The sequence below is a fragment of the Salvia hispanica genome, chromosome 4 (assembly GCF_023119035.1).
Source record: "Salvia hispanica cultivar TCC Black 2014 chromosome 4, UniMelb_Shisp_WGS_1.0, whole genome shotgun sequence".
Lineage (NCBI taxonomy): Eukaryota > Viridiplantae > Streptophyta > Magnoliopsida > Lamiales > Lamiaceae > Salvia > Salvia hispanica.
Window position 1 is genome coordinate 26,041,995 of NC_062968.1, and position 24,443 is coordinate 26,066,437.

Sequence of the window (24,443 nt, forward strand, 5' to 3'; positions counted from 1 at the left end):
GATAATATAACTGAAACCGGTAAAAGAGAGACGAAGAAATGGAGGCAAAATTTTTGCAGCTGCTAACAAGCTCAAGCTTCAATAATTCATGGCCGTTATCAACATTTCCCACACACTCGTGTTTCAATCGCAGCTTCTCCCCTCAATTATCCGTTGCTAGCTCAATTACACAGAGATGCAAGAAGATAGAAGAGCAGGATTACATACCTGGCCTCCCTAAAGAGTACTACGATGATGTATGAATTCGCTCCGTTTGCTCCACAATTCAATTTCTACGTTTTCTCAATCTGCGCGCGCGTGTGTGTAGGAATGGCAAGCTAGGCAGAGGGAAAAGACGAAGGAGTTTCACAAGAGGCGGCAAGAGGAGGACGAGGAAGAAGAGAGAAAAGTCGATGAGTATCGTCAAATCGGATTGCGCCTAAAAAATTATCGCGACGAAGATCTGAGAAAAGCTAAGAAATTGGTCTCCAGCTTCATTAGATCTGCTGAAGAGGTCGAAGAGGTACTGCTTTCTCTCTCTTTCAACAGCATGAATTTGGGGGTTTAGGGTTTAGAGAGAAGCTAATTTCGAAATTTGACAAGTCGAATGTTATCTCCATTGAAGACAATTTAGGGGAAAAGAGAGGTATACTGTTGAAATTGTGGAGAAAAGTTGCATAAAAGAGAAATGGGAGGAAGATGAGAAATTGAATGTGAATTGATTATTGAATTGGCTTCAAACCAATGCGTTTTACGCGAATCTCCTCATTCCAGTAAGCTGTTGCAGACGAGGTGTATATGTCGCTGCGGAAAACTGATTTTCCAGTTGCTTCTCTAGAATTTTCATAGTTGTATAATAAGTAGCCTTACTCGAGAATTCGATCACCTTTTTGTGTTAGTATTTCTTCATCTGTGATGTTAGCTATTGTTTCGAGCTAGTATTGGATGACGCACTTACACTGCAGAGAATTGTGGAAGCTGCAGAGAAAGGCGAACTCACTGAACTGGTTCTTTTGGTGATATGGAATCGCCTTGATCTTGCTCGACGTGATGTGAGTTATTGTGTCCCCAATGTCTGTTAATGTGAATTTAGATGTTTTACTTTTTATATGAACGCAATACTTTAGTGTTGATTGATAAAATTTATGTTGTTGATATGGCAAGGATGATGATGATGATGATTCCCAATTTAGAAATGGAGTAATAATTTAGTTGTTGAGATTGGGAGATTTAATCATGAATATTTATTTCAGGAAGAAAAGGATGCCATTAGAAGTCTTGATCTCTTGTACAGGAGGGTTGAGGTAACTTCACTTCTCATGTTCTGTTGTTATTGGATTGGACGCAGTATTATTTTGTCACAATTTTCCGAATTATTCTCTCGTTCTTAGACTGAGATCTTGGTGAGGGAGGCCACTCCAGCGATGAGATTGTTGAACGAGATGTTGAATATGCACGATGGATTCGATCACGACGGGTGGCTCAAGGCATGCAAGAAGCTCATGATCGAAACCTTTCCCAGAGAGGATCCTTTCAGCATCCTCGTACCTGCTGGATTCGACCTTGATAAGGTAAAATCACTCGCCTCGCCTTTCTGGTATTAGGTGCATGTTTCCTCGGCTCACTGTCTCCAACTTTGACCGTTTTCCAAAATGTATTCTCAGTTTTCATTTTCACTTCAAAGTTTGATTATGTCCCGCTTTACATAATCCGGCATCAAAATAATAAGTCACCTTGCCGGAATCTGCAATATTCAATAGTATACTCCGGTGAGGTGAATCATCATTTATCATCGGATTCTGTAAGGTGGGACACAAATCAAACTTTTTCCAAAGTTGAGGTTTTTTAATTGAAAAGAGTTTTTTTGTAAAATGCGGAAAGTTGCCATTTTCTATATTCGTCTTGATTCTCATGGTTTCTTTCTTGATAACGTTTGGCTGTTTATTTAGCATCACGGGCCAATGAGGCCAAACATTGAGGCTGACGATGTTCTTCTAAGGGTCGATTTTGTGAGAGAGGTCGATGTGTTCCTCCAGGAGGTGCGGTCCGAGCACGAAAAAGCCATGACTACACAAGCTCTGGACCCGGAATCAGTTGCAAGTAGGTTGAAATGGCAGGAGAAACAACGGGCCGTTGATCAAGTGCTGGCTCTCTTAGAGCTGGCCGTTAATTTGACATGGTAATTGTGCTCAGGTTTGGAGTTGTCGAGCAGATGCATCAAGCTAACGTTGAGATCCATCACCGGTGTAGCTGATCTTCCAAATACACGAGTCGAGTCCAAATCGTCCAAATCGGGTAAAAAATGCCACCTTGATGTCGTTGCTAGCTTTAGTATGCCGGAAAATTTGACATGGATTATTAAGTGAAAAATGAAGTACTTAGCTTGTAAGATGCTTCTCCATTTTCCTTCTATCAATAGATCGGGATTTGAGTCATCTCGATTAACGGGTAAATGAGAAGTTATTATCGATCCTTCACAAAAACAAAACGAAAATAGATTAAACACGTCATTCTTAGTAAAATTAAAGGCTCAAACATGTATATTTGACCTTATAATACAAAGTTATATGGGGCAATGAAGCACCAAATAAAAGAATATGAATATACGAAAATACAAACCCCTTAGAAACTTGGGGTTCTTCTCAATCTAATACAACACGGGGAGTAACCCTTCCAGAATCAGGTTTACTACCACCACCGCCGTCGCCGCCCCTGCCCCCGCCACCGTTCTCCCGACGTGAAGTCCTCTTGGTGGTGACAAGAGGATTGTTCTCCTCCTCATCGATGAATACCGTTCTCTCGGCCTCAACGGGCTTGAACACGGGATGTGTGTAAGCATTGTGTAGGTATGCTTTCAAGTCCAAGTTTGGCTCCGTTGCCTTCTCCAACGTGTCCTTGATCACAGCATCCTGTACGCACCACGAAAAGGAAAAACGCGCGGTTGTAAACATGGCTCGATTAACAACAAGCTGGAGGAGGATGGAAGTCGAATATACCTGCAGCGGGAACTTCACGAATGCAGATTCGAAACGGCCCTTACAAAACCGATGAAACCAGATGGTCAAGACAGGGAGCACTAGCAACACCGGAGTTGATTTAGAAACACCTTTTGTGCTCAGCAGCCCCATTAGAAGCAGCTGCGACATTATCAAGCCTATGATCACACGACGGTGTATATCTGGCCAGAATGAAGCTGCACTCTCGTATTTCTGATCGTATACGTTTATGATCTGCGGGGGAGAACCAGACGTGCTTTTAGCAGGTGAGAACTAACGAGGGTGGTCCCAGAGTGATACGAGCATACCTGGTGGCGGAAAACCAGATATGCGAAGGCGAAGAAGACGATGATGAAAGGAAGGATGAAGGGAGTGACTGTTGCATATACGAGCCCCAACAAGAAATACAGTTGTATCCGAGGTTCTGTTATGTAGAAATTGATGCCACCGGCATCCATTGCTTCTTCCCTGTCCTTTTCGGTCTTGACTATGAATGTGTTTTTCAGGTGGAACAGAACGAGAGGAACTATTCGGAGGACCTCTGCAGCAATCCCGGCCCAACCATCAACCATGATGTAAGTAATAAAGAAGGTAGCTTTCATTGGGATGGCAACACCCACTGTTCTCGGGATTCTGCAAGGCAGCGAAAAAAGGGACTCGTTAACGATCAAGCAAAAATGAACTTTCACAAAAACAACTTGCTAGTGGATTCTTAACAATGTGTATGTGTTGCAATTGCAAGCTACAAGAAGAGAGTAAGCAACGTACTCTGATGGTGCCTGGTTGAGGAATTTCTGGAGCTGCTCGAACGCTGCTCCTGTGATGATACTTCCGAAGAAGACGTTTACAATTATGAACAAATGATATTTTCCAGCTGTTCTTCGGTCCAGAGATGAAAAAGAGGTGAGACCTTCTACTTTGGACATTGACATGAGAATTGTGGGAAGAAGAACCAAGAATATCTTCAAAGCAATGCCGGGAAGAAAGCCTTGAACAACGGATTTGACCCTTTCCCTGAAGAAGAAGAAGAAGAAGAAGATGATGATGAAGGTGGGTAAAGCATGGTGCATGCTAAAGGAAGTTATGTGCAGAGGAAGACAAATATTATATAGATTTGAGCTCACGTTTCGATCACTGGTTTGAGGAATGGAAAAACCTTTTCGATGCCTTCAATGCTTGCCATGGATTGAACAAATGCTATAGGGATCATAAAAAAGAAGGTGAGGAAAAACATAGCAACAGCCATTAGCAGTCTTTTCACAGCAAGCTCAACATATGGTATTGCAAGATTCTCCCAGTAGACATTGCGTGGCTCAGGCGCCCATTCAGTCAACCAGATGGTTGGATTGCTTGATTGTTGTGTTTGAGCACAAACAGCTGCTCCCCATCTAGATCGGAATGAAACAAATGCTGCCGGAACTATCGCATTTGGGTCGCTCATAACTTTTTCTCTTTCAGCAGCTTCCTGATCCAGAGAGAAAGGTAACAAAAAAAAGAATGAACTTAAAGATAGGTCATTGTAGGTCATTGAAGTACACTTGTTACTAGCTCAATGTAACTATCTTCGTTTCCTACTAATCGATGATAATCACTTAGGTTACTGAATAAGATCTCTGAATTTGAAACAACAACATATTTACATAGCATGAATCAAGCAAACTATAATGGAATAACAACCAAGCATGGCATTATGTAGACTAGCAGGCTTACTTCTCCATTTATCTTCTCAATTTCTGCTGTGTAGTAATCAATGGCATCCACGTTTTCTCCCCAAAGCCCCCAAAAACCTTTCTATAAACTCAAGAAAATATGAGATGATAAGTTCTTCTATATAGCATTATCTTCAAAGTAAGAAATTTACGAGCAAACAACTTACCTTTGTTCTTGGCCTAGCTTTTGGGTTTCTCTCATATCTTGTTTGATAATATGTTTGCCAGTTGTGCAAACCTTTCTTCGTCTCAACCAAAGTGGCTAGTTTGTTTGCGTTATATACAACCTAAACCAGTTATCAACAAGCAATATAGAGTTAAAAGGTTGGAATCAAATGTATTCGGGTCAAATTGATTTAAATTGAAATCTGCTAAACATTGACTTTATGATTCCCTTGATGTTGGAATAATATTATTTTATAATTACTACAATCACGCAAAGAGCAGCTAAGATGGTTGGAATCCAACTCGTCACATCTAATTTGAACAAGTTTGGGTTTTAAAAGTGCCAGACCTCTCTCCCTTAGGCTCATTTCTCATCATTAACCAATCTTCTTGTCCAAAGTCTGGTGAACAAAAAGAGGATATGCGTGTGTGTGTGTGTGTGCGTGCATTCCCATAACTTGTGAAATATAGCGGCAAACTGAACACGCACCTGATGCATGAGATAAGTATCAGCATGATTCACACAAAAGAAATGTTCCACATGCTCGCTAACTGATTCGTCAGGGTCTGGGGGAACATTTCTCACTAGGACCTGAAAATGAAATGGCAAGTGTCATCCACACATCTTATAGCAATAGAGTGTTAGAATGGAGCCCAGGCTAAAAAATTCCCATTTTAAGGATCAATTGGTAAAGTTGGTCGATCAATATTTGTAATAACTTATACATAAGCATCTATGGATGCAGGGAGCATAGTTTATAAACTCACAGTGAATTGATCTGGCCGACGGTTTTCAGCAGCTAAGAATTCCAACCTCTTGGTCATTACAATCTTGTATTCTTTGTAAAGGGAATAACACGTCCAAAATGTGAATACATATGCCATTGCAATGTGTGCTATGAACCTGGGAAAAGGGGCTATCAGCTTTACTGAGTACTATTTACCAGATGAAATAGCATTAAAAATTATCAAAACAGTGTTTGTTTTCCTCCTTAAGCATTTCAAAGCCCATAGATCTAAAGTAGATGAATATATCTAGTAAAATAAAACTAGTTCTCACCTCAAAGATCCTGGAGATACATTAGATATAGAAAGCTTGTCGATGTTGCTGTACGTTATATCTTTTATTTTATCCAGCGATTCTCCAGTCCAATTAATGGGCACCAATACAGCAAATGCAAGGAAAGTAATAGGAACAAAGATTTTCAATCTGCATTTGAAATTTCTTCATCACACTAAAGAAAAAACATAGAATGCTGGATTTGTAAATTTGGATAATACTAGTACTAAAAAAGTAATTGGTGTCTTTAACTGTTTTTCCCTTCAAATCTATATCATCGTACCAAAGTCATAACCTCAAATCTTATGCACTTACCCAAGAAGATAAATCCTTACGTACACAGCAGCATCAAGTCCTGCATGCTCTATCAGCTCAGGCTCCGGCATTCTTAACGCCTCAGGCATCCATTTCCAAAACCTTAAATATGTTCTGAAATCTAAGTTCACAAACTTCTTCAGCGCAGTTCCCGTTTTCTTGGGGCTCTCTCGTATGCCCTTTTTGTACCATTTTGGAAAGTAGACTCTATCGCAAAACGGTTGGAGCCTTAAGAATGCAAAAGCTAGAAGAAACGCCAGTACAGATAACAGATTGATGGAAGCTGCTACGACAATATCTTGAACACTGGCCATCCTCTTATCTAACGATCACCGATTAACTCTGCTCGAATGAGATGAATACCAGATAAGTGATCAAAGTTGCCTCAATAATATAAAGAAAAAAGATAACATCGAAAGTTTCACTATTAATCGAAAACATTCTCACTTGCCACTTACAATCTTTTAGAAGCTTGTTGATCAGCTAGACCAATCTCTGTGAACTCCTAAAACATGTCGAATACAACATCACAGGCCATTAAATCATCCTACCATAAATAACCTGAAAAAATAAGAAAAGGAATTACTACAAAATAACTCCAGATCAGAACTATGATACTGTACTAGCAACCTCTTATGCGGCACACAGCTCATTCTACGAAGAACAGATCACAAAACGTAGGATCAATGCTATATTATCCCTCTAATTTCAATGAAAACTCACAGCATAACACCATAACATCCTACATCAATGTATCGAATCATTCGCTCGTTATCCGGTATCAGAAAACAAATATCAGCGAACAACCAAAAACTAATTCAAAAACATAAAAATTAAGCAAACAAATAATCAAACGCAAAATGTTCGCATATAAACAAAAAGGAGAACACATAACTAGTTTCCGAGCTAATTGCTGAGCCAAAACGAAGTTAAAAATAACGCTAACAGAAAGACTGATGATAAATTGTTGTGGTTGAAATGTTTAGAAATGTAGAGGAAAATATTACCTATATTGATGCCTCTTATGCGGCACGCAACTCATTCTACGAAGAACATATCACGAAACAGAGGATCAATGCTATTATCCTTCTAATTTCAACGAACACTCACATCATTAACATCAATTCTTTGAATCATTTGCTCGCTATTCGATATCAGAAAACAAAATATTCATCGAAAAAAAAAACTAATTCCAAAACTTTAAAAAAAAAAAAATCAAACGCCAAATGTTCGCATACAAACAAGAGGAGAACAAAAAAAACTTGTTTCCGAGCTAATTTCGGAACAAAATGAAGATGTGATAGATTGTTGTGGTTGAAATGTAGAGAAATGTGGAGGGAGATATTACCTATATTGATGGAGAGGAACGGTCTCCCTAGTCTCCTCGGAGTGGAAGAGAGAGGAATTATGGAATCTAGGCGGCGGAGGAGGCGGAGGCGGAGGTGGCGAGGGCAAGGGCGGCAAGGAGAACGCGGCTCTTTTTTTGCTTCCCGATTTTCTCGTTTTCTCAACACACATTTGTTCTTTCTCAACGTTAATAACCGCAATACAACCAGCATTTTCAAATATTCAAATTACCATTTTGCCCCCTACTCCATTGTTGGAAAACTACTATCTACAATTTTCATGATTTATTTATATATTGCGCCGTCCACGTAAAATAGTCTTGGTAGTGGTCGTCACGAGTTTGCATACGAAATTATAAAATAATGAGATAGAGATAAAATAATTAAAATATTATTAATAGACAGAAGTAGTATATTTTCATATGATTTTGAAATGTTTCTCTAAATTTATTGTTTCGATATTCAATCTAATTTGTAGTAGTTTTTTATAATACCATCCTGTTCATGAAAATAGTCATTTCTTCAAGTTGGTTCGTTTGTGAAAACTAGTTATTCTTTATTTGTGATAAGTTTTTATTCTAGTAAGGTGTGTCTCATTTTTCCTTTAATAGTATTTCAAATATTTTATCTTTTTTTTTCTTAATTTATTAATTTTATATTAAAACTTGTACTATATTACTAAGATTATTTTATAAAATTGATTTTGGCCGCTGAAAGTATTCAGTCGATATTCTATTTTTGAAGGCTTTCTCATGGGTTAAATTCGAAGTCTTCTATTTCTAGTTTGAAAAAAAGTTGTTGGTTATTATAACGATTGAAAGTAACGATTGAAATATATTGTTTGAAATTAAAATTGCGAATATTAATTAGAGATAGGTACTTCATAATTCAAATTTTATTCGACACCTTTTTTTTTCTTCAAATAGAGGAAAATGAAATGTGCTCTATATTTATGCAAAACAAATACTCCTACGGAGTAGTATATATTTAATGTAATATGTATTGTAGATTGTAGTCGTGTGGAAATTCTAAAATATTCACATTGATATTAACTAATTAGTCTTTTGATAATATCAAAGCAAAAGATGATTATATTTGACTAATTCTTGAAACAACATTGTCATTTGATTTGTCAGAAATCTCCATTTGGAGAATTGATGCGTCTTTGTTTTACGAGTTATAATTAAAAGGTGCAACAGTTCAACACTTGGAAGTAAATATATTTATTTTATTTCTGGATTAATGCGTATATATACATACATAAAAACAAGTATCGGCCAATTCATGATGAGATTGAGATCTTACTTAAAGAATAAGTAAAGGCAGACATAATTTGTACGCTTCACAAATCTCAACTAAAGTCACATGAATTGGAATTAAAATTATTTTCGATTCCTTTTTGGGAAAGTGTTCCTAGTTTTTTTATTTGATATATTCATTTAAAATTTCATAAAAATATAAGCTAATTAGGGCAAATAAATATGTAGTACTCTATTAAGATGTCACTCATGAAAATAAAAAATTCCGGGACAGGAAAAAGTGAAAATTGCAATAAAAATTTATAAATTTTGATTAAACTCTGATTATATTAATAACTTTAAAAAATAGACAAAATCATCAATATTAAAATTTCAGTTTTGCGAAGAGCCAAGAATCTAATTTGGATGAAATTATATTTAATATAACATCGAAAAAACTATGCAAGGACAATATTGTCAATGAATTTGATCCATTGCAGACTTCATAAATAATTTAAATTTAAATATAAATATGCTACTAATTTGTTGAAATATTATGTTAATAACGTTTTATAATTAAAAAGTTTAAAAAGTTTAAAGTTACATAATTTGACTTTTTTCACAAATTGCCTTGAATACTAAATACACTAATGCAAACTTATTGATGCATGCAACACATGCAACGCATACACAAAAGGGTGAAAAATATGAGTAAACGACATAATACAAAAATTTCTCAGTAACAAGATAAAAATATCGAAATTCATTCTACTCGTTTCCAAAGTCAGTGTAATTTTTAATCCTACAAAATATATATCCCAACACCGACGCCAATGGACATTAAAAATAAAATTTGCATTTCCGGTTTAATATTCCACTAATCCCGATTTAATACGTATTAATTGCGTCAACGATGTAATTCCGATCAGCGTCGTCTTCATCTCCGCTCCTTGCACCGATTGATTATGTAATTGCATCAATTATTAGCGTTGTTGGGTGAATTGATGCAATTCCGATTTCCGCCATCTTCATCGTCGGAGGAGAGGTGCACCAGCCAGCAGAGGCCGTGGAGGTGCCCGTTGAGGCACACGAAGTACTCCGCTGGACCCGAGCTTCCTCGCGGGATCAGCCGCGCCGCCGTCATGCTCCACACCCTCTACGGGCAACGCACCCCCTCCTCGAACCCGATCTGCCGCTCCCGCGTCCTCGACTTGAAAAATGACCGAAACACTTTCCCCACGACGTCGTTTCCCCCTTCCCCTTCCTCGCTCACGTAGAGGACGTCTTCGAGAACCGCCCAGGCGGAACTGCCTCCTCACTGCGAAGTCGCATCCGCCGCAGAAGAAGAGGAGCTTGGCGCCACAGGAGGCGCTTGGCCAGCGTGCGGATGTCCCACTTCACGTGCTCGCTCGTTGGCGGACTCGCTGGGTCGAGCTCCCCCACTCGCCCATCGCGGAAACAACTTTATTTTTGGGGACACGTGGTGGGTTTTTATTGGACAATAATACACGCGAGTGGCGGAACATGGGAAAAATCCACCTTGTAAGGGGTGAGCGAGGGACACGTGGATTCAAAATATCTTTCCAAGGTACACGTGTCGGACTACGGACTAATTGCGTTGCTTAATTTGGATTTGGATTAAATTATATTCCAACCATGTGCTGTCGGATTCATTATTCTTAAAGTTGATAGAATAAATAAAATTTTAAAATAAGTGTCAAGATGGATTCAAACTCAATTTCAGAGTATTATTTACTTTACGGTTAACTTAATACCCATATCCTACAAATTCATTTTTAAAATGGAAACATTATTTTTTCTTCTATTTAACATACTAAAAATGTCGTACTGTATACAATAATTCATAGATAAAAAAAGTTACTAGGACGAAAGGTTTAATACTATTAATCTGTTTGTCCAAACATGGAATACTACGAAAAAGTGTAAATTATTTTTAAAAAAAATTTAATTTGATCCAACAAATTCACTCTATTTACACTTTCACAAATTAAGCCAAACAAGCTATCAATTAACACAAGGCAATAAAATATACGATCACTTACGTATGATGTTTTTCAATCAAACGACATTACATTGTATATGAATACACATTACTATCATTTAACTAAATAGGAGTATAAGTGCTATCTACATATGATTCATTCGATTCCATATTCGATATGATCGTCTATTTTTTTTATGCGACAAATAAAAAATTTCTAATATCACAATTTTTTTACTAATTTTAAAAATCAGAACTTCTTAGTGTTTGATTAAATATTGCTGACTCTTTAGATTATTTATCCCAATAAGAGCATCTATAAGAGAAATGATATATAATAAGATAAAGAGACATAATCACTATACTATATTTACCTCTACTTCATAAAAATTCATTTCCCAACCAAAGGTGTATTTTAAAATGTATACATTTTCAATTTTAAAAATATATCTTTAAATTTACATGTTTTCTGGAAGATAATAACATAAGTATTACTAGTAAAATTTAAATGAAGAAAGCATTAAAATGTGTGCCCAAGTGGCTATTGAAAAACCTTGCCGTTTAGGGAAAGACGCAAGTGGGATGTGGCCACATTAATAGAATATCAAACTTTTACTACATATATTAAGAGTATTAAGAGTAAAGGCCAAAATTAGTTCTCAATGTATGCCTATTTAACAATTTTGGTCCTAGACTCTATCTTTTGATTTTTTATCATTCTGTGCATTTTAAATCAGATCACAATTGATCATCCGTTAACTATTCCGTTAATATTTTAATAGTCAACCATTTTAATCCTTATTTTGACCAACTTGAACATATTGATTGTGATTATCACTTCCTAATTTAAAACCTTAATTACTTAGGGGTTATCATCTTCTTTCCAAGTCATCATCTTCCTCGATAATCCTACCCCAAATTGATGAGAGAGAATCTCTTCATTCTCACTGCTGCTGCCGCCGCCCTCCAGCACGGCCGTCCGTCGCCGCCTCCGGCGGCAGTCCTCTTCTCTCCTCCGTCTTCCCACCCATTCTCCCCTCCGACAGCATCGCCTCAGCTAGTGTGCAGTCAGACATGGAGAATTGCAGGTACAAAATCCCCCTGTCTTCGTCGAGATAGAAGCTCAAATTCCTGCTCTCGAGGCATCTCCTCATCTCCGAGTCGATCCTGTCGGGCTCGAAGCGAAACGGAGTGTCCAAACCGCCGGAGCCAAAGGCGTAGGGGTCGACGATTTTGTTGATGAGATGAACGACTTCTCGGCGGCGGGGGCTGTGGAGGGAGGGGGTGCGTGGGGGCGGGCGGCGGCTGTGGGCGAACTAGCACTCGGATTGATTGAGAGTGTGTTTCGGAAGATGATAACCCAAAGTAATTAAGGTTTTAAGCAGGGGTGGTAATCATAGTCAACATCTTCAAGTTGGTCAAAATAGTTAACGGAATTGTTAACGGAGGACCAACTGTGATCCAATTAAAAATGTACAGGACCAAAAAATTCAAAAGATAAAGTTTAGAACTAAAATCGTAAAATGAACATATATTCAAGATCAATTTTGGCATTTACTCCATATATTAATGTTGTTGTCATTTGTCACTTTCCTTTTGTGCTTAATTCGTTTAAATTGTTCGGTAGTAGCTAGTTTTATGCTCTTCTTATTTAATGTCATGACCAAAATGCCAACACCGTTTGTACTAACCCAAAAGCATAATGTACTATTCAGATACTGTTAAAATTTTGACATAGACAATTGTTTCTCAAGAGGTAGCAAAATAAGAATCTTGTGCTATAATCAAATTTTGAGTGTATTTGTATGAATTATGAATTCATGCCTTCGATATTATGTCATCACATTTTTTTAGGGGGGAAAGATAAACATTTTAGGCAATTGGGAATTGCATATTACTATAGGCCATGTTAAAGTAATCTCCTTATTGAGAAATTTTATTTAAAGTGATATTATAATATTATTGACAGCCCATTAGATACATTAAAAAGATATTTGGGTTTTAATTTTTTGGGAATAGAGTATAACTTGGAAGTATATACGTAGTGAGTTGTTACAATTTTTATTTAAAAATCGTCTCATCTCATTCATAAATGACTGTATATCAATTGTAAATTCAAAATATTGCTCGGCATAGACAAATCTAGAACTCCGATCCCACTTTGAATATATCCTCTTTCGTTTTCTTAGTTGTTAAGATTTGTTAGTACATCACTATTTTTTTTAGATTCAAAATTTTAAATTGGATGTATATACCGAGTTTTAAGCGGCGCTATGGAATTAGCAATAGTCTCTCTGTCCTATTTAAAATAAAAATATTTATTTTATAATTATTTTATTAAAAATAAAATATTTAATGGGAATAATACTATTTTTACTTTATTTTTATTCTTCCTTTATTTTTCTTTATTAACTCATAAAACAACAATGCACAAAATTATATGCTGAAAATCAAATATTTTATGTTTCATTGGAACAGAGGGAGTAATATACTACTCCCTCCTTCCCCGATTAAGAGTCACACTTTTCCATTTCGATCCGTCCACAATTAAGAGTCACACTTCATTTTTACCATAAATAGTAAGTAGGTTCCACATTCCACTAACTCAATTCACTCACATTTTATTATAAAATTAATATAAATAAATGGGTCCCATATTCCACTAACTTTTTCAATCAACTTTTATTTACATTTTTTAAAACTCGTGTCCGATCAAAGTGTGACTCTTAATGGAGGACGGAGGGAGTATTCTTTATATTACTCCTACATGTTAGCATAAAGTATAAAATATGCCTAGAAATCTGGAATGAACTTCCAAGTAACACGACGACTACGAGTCTTCTTCATATTCCGTGCGATTGCCTGTACTTACCAACTTACTTATACTGTTATTTTTATGAAAATAAGGAGTACAATTCATGATAGTAGTAATAAAAGAAAATTAAAGAAGCGATAAATTTAGTAGTATGACAAGTGCACATCCCAGTTCACACTTACTCTTACTAATGAAAAATAATTTCATTAAATAATTTCATTTTGCCACATTGAGATGTTCATAAAAAATAGTATTATTTCTAAAAATAAAAAAGTCATATTTTATATTTTATCTTTTTTTTCTTCTCTCTCATATTTTATTCATTTTTTGGCTTATTATCTCTTACATTATCTACTTTTTCACTTACTCTCTCTTATATTACCTACTTTTTTCTCTTATTATTTCTTACTTTATTAATTTCTCGTTAAAACTCATAGCTTCCGTAAATAAGACTATTTTTTTTTATGGAGAGAATGAGCATTTGAAATTACAAATAATTAGTACCACTAAATTGAGTATCTTTCATAACACACACACCACTAATTTCTCCGATGAACAAATAGAAACAGTAATGGGCCCCAAAATTGGACATATATGTAAACGGATTTGGGCCGAAGTCCCGTACGTTTACGATAACGCAGTATCTACAGCTGCGCACGTTAGCACAAACGCCTTCACGAAAAGAAACCAATACATTCATATCTGTTTTCTTCAATTATCACAGCTTTCCTTCCACAAAAACTCACCCAACACCATTCTCTTACTACCCCAACCCCACGCTATGTGATGGGGATTAGGGCTCACCTCACTGCACTCAGTTATATATGAGCCACGAAGTTCTTATTTTGCACTCAATTTCCTTTTTGGAGAATAATTGGCGTTACATGCGAAAATTAGAGCAGGATACTAGGGTTTTATGTTGTTACTGGATTTGATTGCTGAATGTGTGGGGATAATTAGTTGAAGTAGTAGTTGAATGGCGCCGGGAAGGAGAAAAGGTGCCAATAAAGCTGCGGCAGCAGCTGCCGCCCGGCGGGAGTGGAAGGTAGGCGATCTCGTGCTTGCTAAAGTCAAAGGATTTCCGGCTTGGCCGGCGGCGGTATGTCTTTAATTTACCTTTTTATTGATTGATTGAATTAGTTTTGGGGGTGGATGTTTAGTGAGGCTGTAGTGATTGCTAGTTATATTAGTTACAGTTTTGGAATTTTTTTGTGTTGTTTTTTGGTATCTATGAATCTGATGTGATAGTTATAATTTTGGATTGGAATCTGTTTTCTTGCCCTCGTGAAGTAGGTTTGCAGTCAAACTTAATGTTGATTTTGGTAAGTTAGCATTGTATCTAAAGAACTTGAGAAACGTAATTGCAAGTTGTTTTTAAGGAATATAAGAAGAATAAGATTGGATTGGATTGGATTACTGTGAGTTCTTGCCTTCTTGAGATTGTATTGGTCTACTATTCGTCTAGCTATTAAGTGGCTTCCTGGTTGTTGACAGCACTGGAGTATAGCAGTAGTATTTGAATTCTGGTAGGATCAGGTTTTTGGCATGAACTTGTGGGACCATACCACCCAAGACGTATTGGGATGTTAGTTTAGTTTGGTTTAGTTTAGTATGTTATCAGAAAAGTTTATCATATATGACTTGGTTATATATATAAGCATCATAGTAAAGATTTTTATCTGGCGTTTGATTCAAATTTCCCATTTAGAATTGTATATAAGCATCATGATGACACTTATTGACATTGATCAAATAAATGTATAGTATAAGATATAGAGAAAGTATTTTGGTTATTGTATATTTTTATTATATTTGTGCATGGTACCCTTCTTCGTTCACCTATAGGCCCCAATAGACGCATAAATGGATTTGACGTATCTAATGGTAGAGAGTAGAGATGATCTGGGATGAGAAATGAATGCATTGCCACCCCATTGATTTTACCATGCCTTGATTCATATATCTTATAGTTTTCTTCTTTCAAATTTGGAGAAAGGAATGTAACTTTTCAGTTAGATCGTAGTTTTCTATCCTATATGGCTCAGAGTTTTGTGGGTTTTGGGAATGCATGAAGGTTGCAAGCCTGAGCACAAATCGTATAACCTTTATACATCTTTCCAATATAATAACTTCTCTTAATGAACTTACCAAACTCATTCGCACCAATTTTCTGTTATTAGATAGTATAGGTGGCTTTGGTGATTTACTATATAGGGAATTGGCTTAGGATCCTATTGTTTTATGGAGCATGCTTTGGATGGACATCTCACATGATTCACATATTTTACCAATTCGATTCTCCACAAATAATTTTTCTTTGATGATTCAGTTTTTTGATCTGAACATTCATGGCTTAGACAAATTTTTTGGTGAAAATTTCCCAACTTTTTCCAGGGGAGCTATTGAAAGTTTTAAAACAATGCTGACTGTGTGTTTCTCCCAAATTTTCCATGGCAGGTGAGTGAGCCAGAACAGTGGGGTTACACTGCTGACTCGAAGAAAGTAGTAGTACATTTTTTTGGTACTGAACAAATGTGAGTTATTTGCTTTCTCAGGTTATATTGCTTTTTAATTTCTAAATTTCCCCCTTGTTCTTCAGTTTCCCTTTTCATTGATTTATGAAATTCCTATTCTGATAAAACTATACTTAATAGAATGAATTAGAATCACTCAGTGAGCTTCTTTATTTGGATTCCTATTCATCAAGTTCCCGCAGTACGCTTGTAAATGCTTTGCTTTGTGTATCCTCGTTGATATTAATTTAGCACTTCACCTTTTAGTGCTGCCCGCATTCTTTAACTGCATGTTTAGTATCTCTGTTACAGATACATGCATCGACATTGATGTACTTACAACACTAATGGTTTATAATGCATAAGCTATGCACGATTCAGTTGAACTTCTATAAAGTAATAATAATGTCGAAACCTTGAATCGTGTTAGTTTAGACAGGCATTAGTCAGTTGGGAAGTTAATTTTTATTGGTTTGAAAGAGTGTTTTGCTGATTGAGCAAACATAATTCTGACGAGTCTAGTCATTTGTCTTCCAGTAATGTAGGTATCACATTTCCTTGAACTAGATTAAAATCTAATTTAATTGTATATATGTACATGTGTGTGTGTGTGTGTGTGTGTGTGTTGTGTGCAAATATATAAATGATATCCAATTTTGAATGATAGCCATTAAATGGAATTATACTTTTTTTTCATTTGTGTTTAATGCTACATTAGTAGTGCATGCAGATAGCTGATATTATGGCTGAATTATTACCATGGCCTATGTTACTGTTTATGATCCTTTTTTTCTTTCTGAAATGGGTCTTGTGCAGTGCTTTCTGTAATCATGCTGATGTAGAAGAATTCACGGAAGAGAAGAAGGCATCTCTAGTAGGAAGACGCCACGGGAAAGGCACTGATTTTGTCCGAGCAGTGAATGACATAATAAATTGCTTTGAGAAATTGAAGAAACAAGATAAAGTCTCCAAGACTAATGATACAGATGGAACTAATATAGCCAATGAGAACAGAGATGGACCTTTGACTGAATGTGTGAAAGATGATGCAGTAGTGGTTACAGTTAAACAACTTTCTACTGGGACCACTCATGATCTGAATTCTTTAACTGAAGCTGCTTTAGCTGCAGCTGCGGAAGATGCTTTACAGGATGAGGACATGCAATTGGACGAGATACCTTCTAAAAGGGTGTCTACAGAAAAACCTATATCTGCAACTTATTTGGCAAGGGACCAATCCGATGTTTCTAGGAAAAGTGGTGCAAGGAGAAGGAAATCTGTTCCTGTGTTGAGAAGTTCATCAAGGGTAGCTGCTAATAGACCCCAAAGTACCCTGATACCTTCTACCATCAACACCAGGAGCTCTAGATGCTCAGGTGCAAATGTATCAGATGATAGATCTTTTAGAAGAAGTAAGAGGATTGTGAAGTCAACTGATGATTCTGTTGGTGAGGATGTTGGCTCACTTGCTTTTGTATCAAGTGATAGCATTGAAGAGAGTGATTCTGGAATTATGACTGGGGACTCTGACACCCTTAGTAACAATGATGACTCTGGTTGTAAGCCAGTGGGATTGGAGCAGCCCTTCACTGAAAATACTGAGGGGAACAGTGAGTTAAGCAATAGCCTTGACTTTCAAAGTAGCAATATTATCTTTAAGAAAAGAAGGAAACCAAACAGAAAAAGACACAATAATGATACTGTTGAGGCAGCTAAACCTGATGTAGTAGCTTCAGATGCAGGAATGCTGAGAAATGATTGTGTTTCCCCCACTTTTAGTGAGAAAACAGCCCAAAAGTATGCTAAGGATGATGGTGATCAACACTTGCCTCTAGTAAAGAGAGCCAGAGTTCGTATGGGGATTCTATCACCAACAGCGGAGGAAGAAGTCACTTTAGTACTTAAAGAAGAAAAAATGTCTGAAGCTCCTGGCAGTGTTGTTACAGAGTCCTCTGAGCATCCAAGTCTCCAGGTAGACGGTGCCGACAAGGAATCCGTTGGAGAAGGTCCAACCTTTTCATTTCTATCACATGCAAGTCTTGTGAAGCCTATCCTTTCTGTGACTAGAAAGAATTATGTGGATGGGGAAGCTGCTTTACCTCCATCTAAACGCCTTCATCGTGCCTTGGAGGCTATGTCTGCTAATGTTGCTGAATATTCTGAACGAGCTTCAGATTGCTCAGCAGCTCCAAATATTCAAATTAATGCTCCCTTTTTGGAAAGCTCTGAACTGTCAATGGGAAAAAGAGATGAGGTTGAATTGGAATCGAAATCGACTAAGAACCTAAGAAATGGTGACTCTCTAGTGCATGCTTCTGAGTTCCGTACAAAGTCGGAGGCAGAAACCCCAAAAAGTGATTCAGAAACTAAAACTCGTGGTATTGATAGTTCAGATCCTGTAAGGTACAGAAGTTCAGTTGAATGTGTGGAAGGTGCTGACAGTAAACGAGTAAATTTGTGCATGTTAAATGATCTTCCTGTAGAAACTGATGCTGAGCATCATGTTAAACAAGATTCTGTTAATATTAGTGAGCAGTCCACTCATCTGAACTGCAATACAGTCGGTACGACAATGTCTTTTGCCGATCACTCCAAGACTGTATGTTCAGACTTGAAAGAAGTTGCTGAGACATCTGATCCTGATATTTCGCAGATGAACTTAGATTCTAACTATGTGGAAGGAAGTACCGGTTGTTCACCTAATGGTGACACCCGTGTCCAGCTTGATAGTGCAGATGGTAAAGGTGATGAACCAAATAAGACAAACCACGACAGTAAGCGGTAAACTTTACTATCCCTGTCCAGGGTTTTTGATTTCTTGTTTTAATTAGCTTTATAATGTTGGTATTTCATATTTCTATTTTAAGGACTGAGTTTCTGGAAGAAGCATGTTCAGCATCTTTGGGCTCAAGTGTTGTGCTCTCAGATGATACTCCTACGAAGGTTCTGGATAGCAGTCATCGTCATTCTATACTACATTCCACTTCAACATCCTATGACCACATAGAAGATAGAACTGTTTCAGTCGCTCAGTCTACCTCATCATTGACTGATGGGGCAGATGGTGCAAAAGCATCTTCTCCAAGTTCTTCCGGATGCAACTTAGGTTCATTAGACAATAATAATGAGCATAATAGCTCTTCCAGTACAGATGCCCCGTTGCATCTGGAAAAGACTAAACTTGCTGGAAAATGTACCAGCAAAGGGGAATCTTTGTCGTCCTTTCAAGCAATCATTAGATCATTGACAAGAACCAAAGAGAGCATAGGCCAAGCTACACGGATAGCAATTGACTGTGCAAAACTTGGTTTTGCAACTAAGGTAGATTTTTCTTATAATGCAGAGCGTTTTTTGGCCCCAAAATTTTCTAAGATGTGGTTTAGTGTGAATAATTTGCAGTAGTAAACTATTAATAGCACCCATAGGATTTTTAAGTTAAGTTCTTCAACTATTTATACATCGAGTCTTTTACTTGTCTGTGAGCAACCAAATTTGCTATGTTATGCATTCCGTGGTAGGTACTTTGATTATCCCTATGTCCCGATTCTGTTATTGGTCTGCTGCATGACTTGATATAAAAAAACATGTAGCTGATCTTTTGTGAAATGGTTTGCTTGGAGATAAATGCTGTTAGATGTTGTAGAGGGCACCTCCAGTGGCAGTTTAGTGATAACTTTTCCTTTTTGTGATCTAGGTGGTGGAAATACTTGCCCAAAATTTGGAAAGGGAGTCAACTTTGCGGAAAAAGGTTGACTTGTTTTTACTTGTTGATTCTATTATGCAGTGCTCCCGAGGCATCAAGGGTAAGTTATTCCTTGCAGTATGATTGCAAATTGTGTAACCTTCTATGTACCTCCTTTGTGGTTATGGTATCATGCAAGATATTTATACCGAATCATATTGCTCTCAGGTGATGGTGGTGTTTATCCATCTGCAATCCAGGCACTTCTACCCCGATTATTATTAGCTGCTGCTCCTGGTCGTAGCTCTTGTGAAAATCATCGACAGTGTTTGAAAGTTAGTAGACTGATTCCCAACTGTGCAGCTATTTGACCTTCTTATCATGATTCTTACTTGAGAAAACTATTCTGTAACACCCCCCTTTACTCTGTTGATGGGTAGGTTTTGAGAGTGTGGCAGCAACGAAAGATCCTTCCTGAATCAATAATCCACCACCATATCCGTGAGCTTGATGTCATTTGTGGTACGGGTTCATATCCTCTTGTTGGCTCTCATCGACCCTTGAGAAATGAAAGGGCTTTTGATGATCCTATAAGAGAACTGGAGGGTGTGGATGAGTATGGAAGGTGAGTTGGTTTGGTTGCAACTTGCAGTATATATAGCCTATGTCTTGAACATATTAAAGTGGCTTTATGTGATCGAACTTTTTTAGATTCTTGCCGCACTTAAATATGGTAGATGAGTTGGTTTGGTTGCAGTACGTATAGCCTTAATTTGTTTATATCTATGAATTTAACAGTTATTGGTGTCTCTGGAAGTTCCATTTTGATCGGATTTTTATTAGGTCTAAAGCCACAACGATACGCTATTAAGATACTAAGTTTATGAATCTAGTATTAATTGGTTACATAATTTACATTTCAAGTTTCAAGTTCCATTTTCCTGTAGAAATTGGCTTTAATTTTGTCCCAAGTCAGAATTAAACCTGAAGACATGTTTCAATTTTGTGATCAGCTCTTATACCACACTTTATATACCGATTGTTGTATATGTATGTGTATATATTACCTGTATGTAAAAAGACGATAATGTTATACTCCCTCCGTCCCAAGATATTAGACCCATATACCATTTTGGGGTGTCCCAACATACTTGAGCCATTTCTATTTGTGGTAAAAATTTACTTTATTACCAACTCCACTTACACCACAAAACATCTCCTAAATTCCTGTGCCCAAAAGAAAGGGGTCTAATATCTTGGGACGGAGGGAGTACTATATAAGATGGATACCGTTCCACCATTATAACTAGTTGTAGAGGGAAAATCATGAACCTTATTTCATATAATACCTATTGAATTATGTACACATGTAACAAATGTTGTAATCTAACTAATAACATGAAGGTTTAATCTTGTGTTTTAAATTGGCTGTTGTCTTTAAATATGATGAGAAAATTCCAGATTATTACTAACTGCTTCATCTTTTTCTTTAGCAATTCAAGCATTCAGCTTCCTGGTTTCTGTATGCCTCATATGCTTAGAGATATTGATGGTGGAACTGATTCCGATGGAGAGGGCTATGAGGCTGTTACTCCAGAGCATAATGTTAAAAATAGCGAAGGAGAGAATACTCCAGTTCCAGCAGTTGATAAGCGCATCCATATCTTGGAAGATGTCGATGGCGAGCTTGAAATGGAGGATGTGATTCCATGTTGTGAAGGAGAAATTGCTTCCACCAGTAATATTACTGGAGCAGATCAGACGATACCAAATCATCAATCCGAAAACCATTATGAAGCACCATTTACCCCTCAGGAACCTAAGGATGGGGCACTTACATCTGCTTCATTATCAAGTTCTAACTTACCTTGCAAGTCAAAGCCTTATTCTAGTCGTCAGGTTTCTTTCTATCCTAGCTTACTACAACTGCTGCTACTTTGTTGGATGAGTAAGTGCTGAAGTTATTTACTATCAATATGATGTTTGTGCATCTGCAGGAGTACAAGAGAAATTATCATGCCAACAGATCAAATCTGAGTATTGTGGCAAGAGTCAAGCCAACGGCTACAGATGCTGTGCGCCATTATGTTCGTGAAAATAAAGATTTTGAAGGCCAGAGGCATAGACAGATGACCGATTCTAATAGTGTGTGTTCGTACGGCGATCGGCCTACCTCCCATGTATCAAGTCGGGCTTCTTATAGCAACCGACAAACTGATTCTCTCAACAAGGGTTTTCATTTGCGACCTCCTCACCCTGCTCCTTCAAATCGGTTTTCTTATATCCATGGACAAAGGATACAAGCACGAAGGAATACTCCACCATCCTCACATTCCAATAGATATCACATACGCGATGTAGATAATGGGAACTTCTATAAGGCTCGTGGCAGGAATAAATTTGTACCACATGACAATATTGGGGAATGCTGGAGACCTCCATTTCCGTCAATCTCTGGTAAGTCCGTTTTTCCCTGCTTGCGCCCTAGTCTTATTGTCACTCCTTATTTATCTTTCCTTTCTTTCTCTCCCAGGTCCATGCTACCCAGATGATCGTTCACCCATGCCATACTGCAGTCCTCCTCGTGAGCCACCATTTCCTGACAATAGATGGAATTTTCCTCCACGACCCATGAACCACAGGCAATTTAACAGGTCATCTTTCGAAGGTCCTGTTCCTGTGGCAAATAGAGGTATGGAATCTATCCCCAGATGGCATAAAGGTTAATAAGAATTTACCAAGCTTTTTTACACATGCATAACAATTGGCACTTTGTGAAAGTTCGACCTGAACACTACGCTCTTACCTTAGTTACCGCGGTTGTGTTTTAGGTCCTTTCTGGAGACCAAGATAATATTTCCGAGACAGCTGCTTCGAACTGTGGTATTATTGGTTGACAAGCTGTTTTAGTCAGTCTCGTTATTCGTCTTTTCGCTTATTATGTCATCTCTTTGCTAGGTTGGATATGTTTCGAAGCTGTGGCTCGACTTGCCTTAATACTGTGAGCAAGGAAGAAAATGAGCATGAGATTTCATTCAATTGTATATATGCATTCAGGGGCTGACAGTGTTTACAAATTTTGACAGTGTTTACATTTTTGTAGGATTTGAAATTAACATTGAAGTGTCATCAACTGTAATTTCTGTGTGTAAAAATGTCTGATGCTATTGATATTCAGTATATAATTTCCTAAGTTGATTTGTCTGAATTCTTCTGCTCTTGAGTAGTGTGATTAAGACTGGCACTAAAAATAGAGTAATTTACTTTTAAGTCAGAGTGGTTATGCTTTTCTACTCTATTTCACACACTAATCAAATAGTTAGAACTTTGAAACTGATTAAGAATTAATTTCGTGATAAATAATGATTTCATAGTTAGAACTTTGAAACTGATTAAGAATTAATTTCGTGATAAATAATGATTTCATAGTTAATAATCAACCATCCTGTTATTTTGTTCTACTTAGTAATGATTACATCAAACTATCTAAGTTATCCTCTTATTATGTCAAACTATCTAAGTTATCTTTTCTACTTGGAATCATGATTATTTCGTTTATGTATACGTTTATCTTTCCTTTTTAACTAAAATTTATATCCATCCCATACACATAGATGATTCTAAGGTGATTTAAAACTCAACTTATTGATCGGAGATGAGACGTTTTACCAATTATAACGCACTTGGTCGTCATATATGTATCAATCGTTAAACGCTACTAGTGTTTTAAAATTTTAACATTGGGCATGACTAATTTTATGAAAACATAATGTTCATCTATCCAAAGGCACTAATTTTCTGCCACTCCATCTATTTCCAATTAATTCAGACAATTCTTTTGGATATACTATCAATGAAGAAAAAAAATATTTAATAAATTATTGTGAAGATAATAAAGTATTACTATTACTATAATAGAGAATAAAATAGATAAGATAAAGAGAGCTTTCCAAAAAAATCAGTCAATTAATTAGAGATGATTATAAAATGAGTATAAATTAATTAACCTAAAATGGAAGGAGCATATGATAATTTGCAAACTTAACTATTATTGTGACATAAATGAGCAGAACTCCATTTCAATTTTCAAGTGTACAATAATTAAATACTTATTCGAAAGAGTTGTTGAAAAATAAATAAGCATACAGCATTGACAGTTTGACACTGGTCTGGCAAAAATGTGAGCCCCTTTTTCCAAACATTGAATAAAAAAACAGCTGTATAATGATGCAAGATAATCCCATTTACCCAATTCATGTGATCACTCTAATCCCATTCACATCAGCATCACAAAATTTTCAATCTTTAAATTTGCATTCACACATCCATCATCTGTCGAGAGAGAGATGGGCGCTTCTTCTTCAGTCCCAGAAAAATCCATACACGAATTTACAGTAAAGGTTCGATTTTTAATCCTCTTTTTGGGGTGTTGTCTGAGAAAAACCGTTTCTTGCTTGTCAATTGTGTGTAAAGATTCAATTTTGATTGGTTTTGAGCAGGACAGCAAGGGTAATGATGTGAACCTCAGTAGCTATAAAGGGAAAGTCTTGCTTGTTGTTAATGTCGCTTCAAAATGGTGATTAGATTCCTTATTTGTTTTTATTTTTTTGAAGAAAAAATTCA

The 24,443-nt window shown here is 36.9% G+C and overlaps 4 protein-coding genes across 7 annotated transcripts in view; 3 read left to right on the plus strand and 1 right to left on the minus strand.

Annotated features, from left to right (window-relative positions):
• LOC125222496 (protein PALE CRESS, chloroplastic) lies at positions 1 to 2,414 on the plus strand. Its single transcript, XM_048125145.1, has 6 exons — positions 1 to 236; positions 308 to 502; positions 945 to 1,031; positions 1,233 to 1,283; positions 1,371 to 1,550; positions 1,929 to 2,414. The coding sequence occupies exons 1-6, from the start codon at positions 39 to 41 to the stop codon at positions 2,160 to 2,162; spliced, it is 945 nt and encodes a 314-aa protein (XP_047981102.1). The 5' UTR covers positions 1 to 38; the 3' UTR covers positions 2,163 to 2,414.
• A 65-nt stretch (positions 2,415 to 2,479) lies between these two features.
• LOC125222495 (CSC1-like protein At4g02900) lies at positions 2,480 to 7,693 on the minus strand. Of its 3 annotated transcripts, XM_048125143.1 has the most exons (14): positions 7,573 to 7,693; positions 7,232 to 7,267; positions 6,683 to 6,785; positions 6,225 to 6,566; positions 5,910 to 6,059; positions 5,618 to 5,753; positions 5,340 to 5,441; positions 4,852 to 4,971; positions 4,686 to 4,766; positions 4,100 to 4,440; positions 3,744 to 3,989; positions 3,284 to 3,608; positions 2,976 to 3,209; positions 2,480 to 2,888 (listed from the first exon to the last, which is right to left on the minus strand). In XM_048125143.1, exons 4-14 carry the CDS (start codon positions 6,536 to 6,538, stop codon positions 2,622 to 2,624), a joined length of 2,316 nt encoding a protein of 771 aa, XP_047981100.1. In that variant the 5' UTR covers positions 6,539 to 6,566; positions 6,683 to 6,785; positions 7,232 to 7,267; positions 7,573 to 7,693; the 3' UTR covers positions 2,480 to 2,621. The 3 variants fall into 3 exon arrangements, with proteins under 3 accessions (XP_047981100.1, XP_047981099.1, XP_047981101.1); XM_048125142.1 differs by lacking the exon at positions 7,232 to 7,267; XM_048125144.1 differs by lacking the exons at positions 2,480 to 2,888; positions 7,232 to 7,267 and having other exon boundaries at positions 3,084 to 3,608.
• A 6,636-nt stretch (positions 7,694 to 14,329) lies between these two features.
• LOC125217740 (protein HUA2-LIKE 3-like) lies at positions 14,330 to 23,028 on the plus strand. 2 transcript variants are annotated; one of them, XM_048119263.1, is made up of 12 exons: positions 14,331 to 14,724; positions 16,083 to 16,159; positions 16,955 to 18,919; positions 19,006 to 19,459; positions 19,833 to 19,941; positions 20,049 to 20,155; positions 20,261 to 20,445; positions 21,314 to 21,719; positions 21,818 to 22,277; positions 22,354 to 22,512; positions 22,652 to 22,703; positions 22,779 to 23,028. In XM_048119263.1, the coding sequence occupies exons 1-11, from the start codon at positions 14,602 to 14,604 to the stop codon at positions 22,672 to 22,674; spliced, it is 4,068 nt and encodes a 1,355-aa protein (XP_047975220.1). In that variant the 5' UTR covers positions 14,331 to 14,601; the 3' UTR covers positions 22,675 to 22,703; positions 22,779 to 23,028. The 2 variants fall into 2 exon arrangements, with proteins under 2 accessions (XP_047975219.1, XP_047975220.1); XM_048119262.1 differs by lacking the exon at positions 22,779 to 23,028 and having other exon boundaries at positions 14,330 to 14,724; positions 22,354 to 22,542; positions 22,632 to 22,688.
• Positions 23,029 to 23,982: 954 nt separating this feature from the next.
• LOC125220782 (probable glutathione peroxidase 4) overlaps positions 23,983 to 24,443 on the plus strand; it is a 1,321-nt gene continuing 860 nt past the window's right edge. Inside the window, exons 1-2 of the mRNA XM_048122920.1 lie at positions 23,983 to 24,220; positions 24,320 to 24,396. Coding sequence (XP_047978877.1) covers positions 24,167 to 24,220; positions 24,320 to 24,396 — 131 coding nt within the window. The 5' untranslated portion in view covers positions 23,983 to 24,166. The remainder of the gene's footprint in view (positions 24,221 to 24,319; positions 24,397 to 24,443) is intronic.

Coding starts and splice junctions, on each gene's coding strand:
- LOC125217740 (XM_048119262.1), top strand. CDS start 14,602: ATGGCGCCGGGAAGGAGAAAAGGTGCCAATAAAGCTGCGGCAGCAGCT. Junction 19,460..19,832: donor AACTTGGTTTTGCAACTAAG/GTAGATTTTTCT, acceptor TTTGTGATCTAG/GTGGTGGAAATACTTGCCCA. Junction 22,278..22,353: donor TCCATTTCCGTCAATCTCTG/GTAAGTCCGTTT, acceptor TTTCTCTCCCAG/GTCCATGCTACCCAGATGAT.
- LOC125222495 (XM_048125142.1), bottom strand. CDS start 6,538: ATGGCCAGTGTTCAAGATATTGTCGTAGCAGCTTCCATCAATCTGTTA. Junction 4,767..4,851: donor AAGCTAGGCCAAGAACAAAG/GTAAGTTGTTTG, acceptor TTGAGTTTATAG/AAAGGTTTTTGGGGGCTTTG. Junction 3,990..4,099: donor CTCAAACCAGTGATCGAAAC/GTGAGCTCAAAT, acceptor CTTCTTCTTCAG/GGAAAGGGTCAAATCCGTTG.
- LOC125222496 (XM_048125145.1), top strand. CDS start 39: ATGGAGGCAAAATTTTTGCAGCTGCTAACAAGCTCAAGCTTCAATAAT. Junction 237..307: donor CTAAAGAGTACTACGATGAT/GTATGAATTCGC, acceptor GCGTGTGTGTAG/GAATGGCAAGCTAGGCAGAG. Junction 503..944: donor CTGCTGAAGAGGTCGAAGAG/GTACTGCTTTCT, acceptor CTTACACTGCAG/AGAATTGTGGAAGCTGCAGA.